Genomic DNA, 11,262 nt, shown 5'->3' with positions numbered 1-11,262 from the left:
AAAAAAAAAAAAAAAAAAAAAAAAAAAAAAAAAAAAAAAAAAAAAACCCAAAGAACGAAATGTTCCAACAGAGATGGCCCCGCTCCAAATTAATGAATCACCGCAAAATGTTTTAATAAACAGCGCCGAGTATATTAAGCGCTGAGTGCTGAAGACACGTGAACACGGCCTCCCACGCGTGGAATTAATTAAACCGAACGCATTGTCCCCGCGGTCCATTCACCGGGAATATCTATAAAGCAGCATCGAGCCCCGAATGGACTCATTACGAAACTTGTCGCGGATCTCCGTGAACCTTGCGCTACCGGTTCATCAAGAGAGGTCTGATTAAACGACGGTTCGAGGCGACCAATAGCGAGGCAAAACCCGCGAAACGACGGTGGGGGGGGGGAGTGGCGGAGGGTGAAGCAAGCTTGGGTATCTTCGAAGGGAACGAAGGACGAAGGACCCCGATTGGAGGAAGAAGAGCCGACAGAGGGAAAGAGATTGGAAAGAGAATCGGAGATAGGGCAGCGGTGGACCCCTCCGTCCCCAAACCCCTCGTTTAGTCCTGGTTTTCGCAGTTTCTGGTTAGCTCGTCCGAAAGGAAAGCCATTGCAACACCTTACCGGCGTTTCTGCTCCACGGCCGCGGTAGTTACCAAACCGTGGAAAGGAGGACGCCAGAAGAGAGGATAAAACGAGCGGAGGGACCGACGAACTAATCAGACTCCACCAATCCGACTCGTTTCCCCGAGGAGGATGCTTCCTCTCGGTGGACAGGATAATTTAAACTTTCCCTGGACGGACCGACTGCCGCGTATCTCGATCACTCGGCTAAACAGAATTAGATACGAGCATCAAATTCAAACGTTAACCACCTGGCCGCTGTTCCCCGACGAATGCTTTCTGTCGGCTGCGACCACTTCTTACTGAGACGAGCCGTTTGTGAGCGCGCTTCGTTCACCGGACGCCCGCTCAATTTCGGCTGGCACCTCCTGGGATTCGCGTAAACCGACACACTGTCGCTGCTGATCTTAATCCACTGGGTACCAGATCGTTGTAACCCGTTCCTTTGGCACGGAATTCGTTACAACTGATACTATACTGAGATTTAGGTCAGTAGATGCTTTGTTGAGGAAGGACTTGAAGAAGCTCGTGTTGGAAACACTAATTCGTTGTTTGACTAATGACGAGTTTACTGAATTGCAGATTCTGCAAACGAGGTCAGTATGTGCTGACTTGGTTCTATAGACTGTTGATTTGGACGCGGGAGCAGATTTGAACTATAATACATGACCTTGCTGTTTGAAGCTTTTAATACAAAGATATGTTTAAAGTTGCTTCTCTATGCCGAAATTTGACTGATTTTAGAGTTCCATTGATAGGAATTATTAGTACACATGTATTACAGAAATATGTACATATATCGTAATGAATTATGTTGCTCTTTAACATTTTAACACGTTGCCCGCCACGTCACCAAGAAATTGGTGACAGAACTTTCCACTTTGGAACTAAAAGAATCAATTCCAAAGAATTGGATAGAATTCGTGAATTTGACGACATTAAAAAATTAAATACTAGGACGAATGTTAAATTATCCAATCTTCAATAGTTTCGAGACAAAATTTTAACATCGTAGAAATTTTCACGAGTCTTAGCTTGGCAGCCAACGTATTAAAGAGGAAGATTTGGAGTGAGAATTTTTTCTACTTATTGATTTCAATGTTTAACACGTCAGGACTGAATATTTATGTGTACAAAAGCTGCGTAAATCATAAACATTATGCTGATACAAAGAGCACAATTTCTGTAAACGTGTTGGCGAAGGATACAAAGTAGAAAAGACTGCGAACCACTGATTTAGGAGGAAAACATTCAGAGAAAAGAGACTTATTAGAAATTAGCCACAGTGGCCGAGCTTTGCGCATGCACATTCTTTCCGTCAGCAACGTGTTTGTAAAAATAATATATTTGTCAGAAAGTTTCAACGTACAAAGAATATACACCACTTCTCTTTACCTGAATTACGTTTGAAGTCAGACAGAACCCGCCATAACAACTGTGTTACAATTTTCACCGCGACTACCGACGAATTAGAGTGGAATTTCCTAACCGCTTTAATAAATTCTCTTGCACATCACAGTGAATTTATTATAAGGCAACGAACGTAACGAGTAGATTTAACAGAATAAAATAGAGCCCAGAAATAGATCAATCAATCTAAAATTTATAAGTTGAAAATATTTTTGATTTCAAATCAAATGAACGAACTATTAAATCAAAATCTTCTTTTGTGCCGAAGAGTGATTTTATATTCCAGTACATTAAATATGCAAATTTTTATCCTACATGAAATGGACGATCTATCTACTGCGATTATGGGTAAAATGGCACAACTTTCGGGTTTGATTGCGGCGGAAATAAAAATTGAGGCGAAAACATTTCGGAGTTGAATTTGAAGTTGGCGTGAAATAATTCATCTGCCGCAACGCAATTTTGTCGGGAGCGAAAAATTAAACGGCGGTGTTCCGAACAACGTGACAAGATAATTTAAACTTTCGTGTACAAATGTCATTCGAGTTTTGTTACTGACTGGGTGTCGCTAGGAGATGACGCTCGCGTACGCCAAGCGTTCGTGGAAACAGAAATACGCTCATGGGACCCGTTCAAAACTCGAATCAGCATGTACTCTACTGTAACCAAGAACCACGACACCTGGATATGATTGATGAACTTTCAGTTTTCCTTTGGGCTATTCCCATATCTGTTTGTGTTTATTTGCTCCGCGAAAGACACTCGTGAAACAAGGTTTGTCAACCTGTTCACTGCTGAATTAATCAGAGGTAGAAATAGCTTGTGTTTAATCAATTTCACAATGTATTCTTTGGTAACGTACAAATATACTGTAGACGTTTATGCAAATCTTGTAAACGATACAACGTGTCTTGTTTATGTTTACACATACTCATAGATTTCCTCATAAATGCATTCAAGCATCTACTTGTAAATGTCGACTTAAATAATGAAAATATTTATCTTGTGTGCATGTGCATGAAAATGTATTTCTTTATTTATATGAAAATATTGTATATACGCATTTACACTTACAATGTATCATATTTCTCACGTGAATCATAATTAAAAATAATGATTGAAATATTAGAGTCTAAATAATAGATCAATCATTCAAGCAAACCATTGTTTACATTATATATCGTATATTTGAAAATGAACCACATGAAGGTCTCCAAAGAAAGGCTCGTACGACACGAAATAAAGGAAACATTTATTTAGATACCCTCAACTTCAAATTATGCAACGAAAATTCCTCATTTCAACGCCTATGACTATTCTAGCGCCAATGAATTTTCACCAAGTCGCACCTTTGCCATTTTCATCGTTTCCGATTCAAATCCTGCCTTCGTTCTGATTTTCTGTATCAGATTTCCGCCACCGCGCGTGTCGCTCCTATTTCAAAAGGGCGGTTGCAGCCACCCGCTGGCCCTTCAATTTTTTCCCAAATGTTTTTCATACGCAGCTGGACAACGTTTTCGCGGAAACCCCCGCGGTACAGAAAATAGCGCGCCGGTTATCTCGGTTCTATCGACTGCAAATGCAAAAAACAACGGATCCCCGGGTCGCGGCGCGTTTTACAATCGAAATATCGATCATCGGGCCGGTACATCGCCAACGATAAATGTCTGCGCACGGCCGAGTTTCCAAGGGGCATGCGGTCCTCTGTACACAGAACGCGGATTTTCGGTGACGTTGCTAAAGCCCCGCATCAACAAACTCGATCGAACTTTAGCTCTGTCTTCCGGTCCGTTCAACCTTCTCCTTCCACCCCCGTTCATCTCTCATAAAAGACACCCGAGATTCGATCAGATCAAGTCTAAATCGACACATGGTAGACAGGAAATGGCATTCGTCGTATTGAAATCAGAAAACGAGGAGTCGAAAATCAAACGAAATGAGGTAACCTAAGAATTTTTGCATGAGCTTGTAGGTGAATGTTTCTGGAATGAGGGAAAAATGGCGGAGGGAGAGTTCGAGAAAATTTCGGGTTGGGAGAATTAATGAAATGTGAGGTAGGCTTTTTGTAGATGTACTCGAGTTTTTACTGATTTTTCAAACTTATTTAGTTATTTAAAATATTCGCAATGAAGCTTAAAGAGCGCGATGTAAAAATTTAGATTAAGGAAGATTGAAATAAAAATAGATATATATTTATAATACATGTATTGTCAGCCATTTCGACGAGGATGGGCATAGATCAAACTTCGTACTAATTTTTATTAAATTTTTTCCATCTATAGATGCATTTAGAAGTATTTCAATAAACACAGTACAAAATTACAAAACTCTTCGAAGCAAGATTCTCTATTAAACCCTTTGGACTACAATTTATTGTAGGACCGTGCGTGCCATAGTCAGGTAAAAAATTCCTTACGCACTTTCATACGACATGTATGACTCGTGCTTTTCATGTTCGATTCAGATTCTATACCACCGGTCTCACACGTTGTTACTGGCTATAGGGTTAATCTCTAAACAATGAAACTTTTGATAATTTATTTTCAGATCCTTCTAAAATCAAAATGACCCCTCAAAATCAACATATCCACTCAGGATAGCATTCCAGCAAACACAGATCAAAACCAAAGAACTCTCGAAAGCACCGTGCATACATTTAATTCCTAAACATCCGAAACTTTTCAGAATTTATTTCGCGTTTCCCTCTCATGCGTCCTGATTATCCCCCGTTTAAACGTGTCAGAATTCAAAGCCGACGTGTTCGCGATGCGGATCCCGTGAACTGGCGCGTAACTTCGTCCCCGTTCGCTCTAACAGAAGCAAAAATTCACCGATGACGACGCGCACGAGGCAATTTAACTTTCACGAGCGGAGCCGAATGCGAGCTGCTGCTCGATGCGATGGTTGATACGCTCAACGTCAGAACCTTTTGACAGAAACGTCGGTAGAAGTGGTCAGAGAAAAAGGCATGCCTCCGCCGTGGGTTTTATCGCCGCGCCGCTCCTAACGGAATACGTTATTCCCTTAACTGGTTACCAGTCAAAATTTGTCTGACGAAACGAATCGGACCATCCGCCGGATAGTGACGGTAGAAATAATTTGACATTCCGAGGATGATATCGATTCGTGCCTAGCGAACGGGTGTTTACGGTTTAATGATGCGCGATACGGGGGACGAAAATGGACAGCAATATAGCGGAAAATATTCAACGATCAACTACCCAGGACTGAGATTAAAATGATTCTCGTTGCTCTTTAAAAATGGTATAACTGACTCGATAGGGAAAATTCATCGGGTGATGTATGATAGGTGGTAGGGGTTGCGTAGGGTTGGAAAGTTTACGATGGTTTGATGAGAGCTTTCAGTTGTGTTTTTAATATTTGCCTTAACCACCCTTTTAAAATCTACGTACGAAAAGTTTTATTGTGAGTATAGTCAACGTCTCTGTTATCCACATGTTTTTATGAGACTTATGATTATATCTTTTTTTTTTTTTACCCAAATGAAAGGAATGACAGTGAATTTAATATCCTATGGGGAACAAATTTTAAATTCTTCAAATTTCATTACTCTACTGTAGTATGAATATTCTCACTGCTGAATTAATCAGTAAGTGGTAAAAAAAAGATTCTGCACTGAAATACTTTCACCATTTCTTTTTACCACTTATTCATATATATTTAAGAATTATATCTATAAGTAAAAATTCTTATAAAATTGACCAGGAAATATCAATGAGTCCGTGCACAGTGTTTTCTTTACCTACGTATGCGACATGATTAAAAATATTCGACAATTTTTATAACATTTATGTAAGCTTTAAAGAGAAGCAATATTATTTTAGAAAGATACATATTCCGCGTAATTTGGCCAACCATGTAACACAGAGCGTTCAATTCGAGCAAAAATCTCCGCCACCACGCATACGGTTATTAATATTACTGATCGATAATGTGAAGAAATGTTTGCCTCCACCCCGTCAATGAAGATCAAAACCGAAGCACGATTAACACCGACAAATGGAAATCAACACGACCTGTATCGGCGCGTTACGCCCCCGAAACGAAATGTAATGGTGAAATTTCACTACAGAGAAATTTCATTTCGCGCGACGACCAACGATAAATTCGTGAAACGGTTACAATCGTTCCAGCGTGAAAAATCGATTGTCTTCGTTTCGTTTGTGTTCCGTGTATTTTCAAGCGATACGCGACCTTTTTGAAACCCATTAATCCACGATGTCCCGAAAACAGGACAGTACGAAATTTCTAAAATTACGAATAAAATGTTTGTCGTTTTTACAATGCAGAAACGACACTGAAAAATGAGCCCAATAAGTCAATTCTGTCCTGTAAATAAAAAAAGATACCAACTCTGGTGGTTTTTGGAGATAAACATTCATCTTTATGTTCCTGATGAAAATTATTCAAATGCTCTCAATTCAAATATTTCTTCTACGAACTCGTAACTAACGAATTGATGATTTCAAACTTTAATTAATTTTACGTGGACTGTATCATATTTTCAATTGCGATCGAAACATATCATAGAGATTTAGCCTATAAAATTAAATAGAGAATTCCGTTGCTCCATTTGCATAAATATTCCATTAGTTCCATTTGAAGCACTAAATGGCAGACGCTACTAAAAACTTCCCTATCTATTATACTACTCTAAAACATAATATTTTCTAATTTTTCATCTGGTTAAATCAATATTTGCAGATAAGGATTTATATGAAACTAGAATCGATGCAATTTTTATTAATAATTCCATTAAAGAGTAAAAATATGAGAATTTTAACCGTGCTTTGACGTCAAAGCGCGACAACGTTCACCTCCGTAGTTAAATAATCGTCAGACACGAAAATGTCGCACATCCTCGCGAGGCGTATCGGTGAAAATGAGTCGACGATTTACGAGAGTGCCATTGGGGGCGCTTAAACATCTTTATTTCGCTGCCATTTCCCGTGGAAATTTATCGGCGGTCCGTTCATTTTTCCGTGTCCCCCACAGCTACAAAATGCTCTCGTTAATCGAGGGGCTTACGTCAATTACGCTAATGAGCGCCGGCAACGATCACGGACGGCCAAGGATATTATTAGCAAAATTAACGTTTAAATCAACGCTTCGTTGCCCCCTCCGCGAATCCGTTTCGTCCTGAAATTTCCCCGTTTACATTCAGCATCGAGCGCTGAAACCATTCCCCCATACGAGTAATCAAATTGAACCGCCGTCTCTTTTGCTACTCCGAACCACTTTCTGGCGCATCTTTTCACATCGCCGGTTTCACGATCGAGTTTCCCGCGATTATCGTGCACTCTACGTCGTACGGGTCAACCGGGAGGGGGTTATCAATATTCGGCGACGAAGCTCGAAACGATACGAGCCACCGCATGCGTGGAATATGGATTCGATTAAACGGAAACGAATAATATACTCACCACCCCTCGGCGTGTCGGTGGGGCCGGAGCGTTGTCGCAAACCTGAAAAACAGAGAATGAAATGTTTAACAACGGGTCCGTGTAAATACTTGTTCGCAGTAATTATTAGGAAATGTGCTCTATTTGTACTTAGAAATTCTTGCTTTAGTTTATGGGGTTTTTGTGTATTTTTACTTGGGCACTATTTTATGTAGTTTCTGGGAATTTTTATACCGTTGTATGGTTAGTGTACCTGCTACTATATAGTACTGTTACTATGCTACTGACTATCCGTGATTATTCAATTTAATTTTTTTCTATCATCATTCATTAATCCAAGTCCATAGTATTTTTTGCCTGCGGTAGTGTCGATATAATATATTTATACTTAAAGAGGACCCCACGAAAGTGGAACCAAAGTATCGAATTTAATCTCAATTTTACTTCCAAACCCCTTATTAACGATGAATCTTCACAAGTTTGCATTATCAAATATAAGATAAAAGACGTAAAGTACAAGTAAACTGGAGAAAAAGTTCAAAAGAAATTTCACGAAATTGTTTAATAATACTAAACATACAATGACAGACCTCAATGACATTTGTGGATTAATGAGAGCGTTAATCGTGATCGTCTAGGCGTAAGATACGAATAACATTGCAAATTCAACGTATCGCGTGCAGACAAAACGGGCCAGAAGAAATTGTTCCCGCGAATCGGACGGGAAACAGGGACGCAATCAAAACTTTCGAGTTCCACGTAGGAGCGTTTCGAAGCTCTCAGGCCTGAAAGGCCTCCGACCCTCGCAGCTTCCTCCCTCCTCTGTCTTCCTCTCAACTTCCCCTAATGTAATGGCTAAATTAATTTTCAGAAATACTCGAAAATTACCGCGAAACTTGCCAGGCCGTAGCAAGTACTCGAGATAGCGCGCTCGATCGATACCTCGAGGGGCTGATGCACATCACTCGCGTTTTAATGAGTCTCATTTTTTAAACAATTAACAGAGGACTCGTAATAGGGAACGGAGGAGCGTCTTTCTATATCAAGTAAATTAAATTAAGATTCTAACGAATTAAATAATATAATATATACTGAATATAATATTTTCTTTGCTGCTTCGGTAGCTTTAAACTCTTGCTTCCAGTAGTGACGTAAAAGTACTCGAATCTCAACATTTTCCATGATTTTACTGAAACGAAAAAAAAATTAAACGATCAATAAATCAACGTAGCTAATTATTAAACACGAAATAGCTTTTCAAAAGCTACAAAATGATACATAACACTTGTATAAAAATGCCACAAACTGTAACAACGTAAAAAACGTACGAACTTTTGGTTCACTCTAATATCATTCAAAGTACACAATCTTCTTATAGGAAAAATGTACGATCATTTGGGAATATTGTATATGAAAATAACGAAAGATACGGATCCACCTAATAGTCCGACATGTCGTGAACGTAGACGTCCCCGATGGATGAGACAGGAACTAATCTTAACAGGTCCGGAAACGCTATCACCGCTAAACTTTGATCAGAGCCAGCAACTTCCGTAGCAATCAAATTTCAGGAAGTCTTTGGCCACATTAAATCAATCAGCGAGCAATCAGGTCCAATTTGCGAGAAACGCCAGTGCTCGATCGGATTATCTAAGGAATTCCAGAAAATACACAGTCTATTCATTTCACTGCGATTCGTACATCTCTGTTCATAAATGTGTGGACACCTAACAACTTCAATTAATAATTAATATACCCCGTATATTATTATCATAAATTGTATACTGTAATCTAGTACTTTATTGCAAACTAAATACAGAAACACAAGTGGTATTTATTAATATACTTATGAACGGGGGTGTACGTAGACACTAAAGTTGGTATGGATAGTTTTTGCAATATAATTACAAAACATGTTTGGTTTTTTTGTTCTAGGTTGAAATCTGTGTGCTCAATCCTTCCGGCCGTTTGAGGTTCAGTGTAAAAAGTCCTTTGAAATTGAGTACCGAAGCCGCCAAACAATTTTGTGTTTACACATTAATATGGATTTAATGAAATACCCTCCTTGAATTTTTCACTGCTTTTAATAAGTTTCTGAGAAAAATTCTCGAATGTAGCTTATTTTGGGAGGACCTAGAGTGGCCTTATTCCTTAATGGGCAGGATTACTCTACGTTATTTGGTCAAATTTTTTATCAGCCTAGAACAAGATTTTTTTAATCTTCAACATTAAGAGCTAAAAAAGTCCTTCTAAATCTATTGCGATTCTCAAACGATTAATACAGTCGGTAAAAATCATCAGACAACGTCCTCGCGCAAGAAACAAACTCCGAGACGAAGCGCGACGGTAAAATCCGCGTCGCGGACTCGTCGGAGGAAAAATCGTAAAAAGCTCACCCTCGACCCGAAGGGGGCAAAGGCGCAAGGTGTTCCAACTGGCTTTTCTCACTCGACTCCGCGGTGTTTCTCGTTCGTCGAACATAAACGGTAAACTTAACGTACTTACAGCCCTATCGGAGCGAGATCCCCATCATGTGCGCCCGTTTTATGTCTCCTTCGTGCCCCTTTCTCTCGCTTCCTCTCCCTCTCGCTCTCTAGGCCCTCCCGTCGCTCGTTGCTGGCTGTGTAAGCGGCCCGTAACTTTGGCATTCAAACTTTATCTACGGTACTTTTTGAGCGTAACGTCAACCCTACAACCCCGCGTGGCAGCCCGTCGAACTCGCTGAATTACAAATCGGACGTGGCGCGCGCGGGGATAAAAGCGACGCGGGTCCAACGAGGGAGAACGAAACGAAAGAAAACAGAAAGAATCGTAGGAAAAGTGGGAAGAAAGCCTTGGCCAGAGCGAGGCCGGGGGGAAAAAACGAAGAAACGCGACGAAGGGGGATAGAAACGAGGGTATTTCAATTTCGTTCGTTGCCTTCGCGGCGCACTCCGGCGCATCGGGTTCGAAAACTTTCGCTTCCCGGCTCGTCCGGCTGACTGAGTTTTTCGAAGCGGTATAGAAACCAGATCCTGGTTCGGGGATGGTGCACATTGGCGACAAAACGCGTCGCGATGGAAATTGTTGGCCTGCTTTTCGAGACTATTTAATCGATGGTGGTTCGTACGGACTGGGTTAAATGTAATCGTACGGTTTTATTAAACAGCCTTTGGACTGTTTCAATTTTACATAAATTTTCTACTTTAAATTAAAGCAAGGTTTGACAATTGACCTATTTTAGAGAATTTTGTTTCGAGTCATGGATATAACGGATATGTATTAACAAAATGGATTAAAAATTTATTTGTTGTATTGTTCAATATGTACAGCGAGTCCCGTAATTATTCATACTCTCTATGTATATCGAAGATATATGTCTAAAATAAATGATAGTTTTGATGTTTCTAAATGAATGTTTAGGAATGTATGCAGGTAAACGTTTATTCGTATACATTATTGTAAAGAAACATTTATTTATAAACATCAAAACTATCATTTAAATTAGACAAACTTCTTTAAGAGATATGGTAGGTACGAATTCTTATGGGACTGACTATACAGGGTGTCCCAAAAGTCGGGAAGGAGCCGAAAATGGGGGGTAGCTGGGACGATTCTGAACAACAATTTCCTTTGCAAAAATGTCGGATGGGGTTTCGTTAAGGAGATATTAAGCGAAAACCCCGACCAATCAGAGCGCGCGTAGACCGTCCGAGCGGCCGCGGTAGCGAAGGCTACGCGCTAGGCGGCAGCGTCAATGTCCTTCGATGCACGTCGAGTCACTTGTTCGCGTACAAGCGCGGCCGCCAGCGCGTAGCCTTCGCTACCGCGGCCGCTCCAAC

At 40.3% G+C, this 11,262-nt stretch overlaps 1 protein-coding gene across 1 annotated transcript in view; it reads right to left on the bottom strand.

Moving 5' to 3' along the window:
• The window catches only part of LOC128891349 (B-cell receptor CD22), a 446,690-nt gene that overhangs the window by 306,749 nt on the left and 128,679 nt on the right, over positions 1-11,262 (bottom strand). Inside the window, exon 3 of the mRNA XM_054150781.1 lies at positions 7,463-7,504. Coding sequence (XP_054006756.1) covers positions 7,463-7,504 — 42 coding nt within the window. The remainder of the gene's footprint in view (positions 1-7,462; positions 7,505-11,262) is intronic.

Source organism: Hylaeus anthracinus, unplaced genomic scaffold, assembly GCF_026225885.1.
Source record: "Hylaeus anthracinus isolate JK02 unplaced genomic scaffold, UHH_iyHylAnth1.0_haploid 12001, whole genome shotgun sequence".
Classification (NCBI taxonomy): Eukaryota; Metazoa; Arthropoda; class Insecta; order Hymenoptera; family Colletidae; genus Hylaeus; species Hylaeus anthracinus.
The sequence above is the reverse complement of the archived record's forward strand: the minus strand, read 5'-3'. Positions and strand labels throughout refer to the sequence as shown.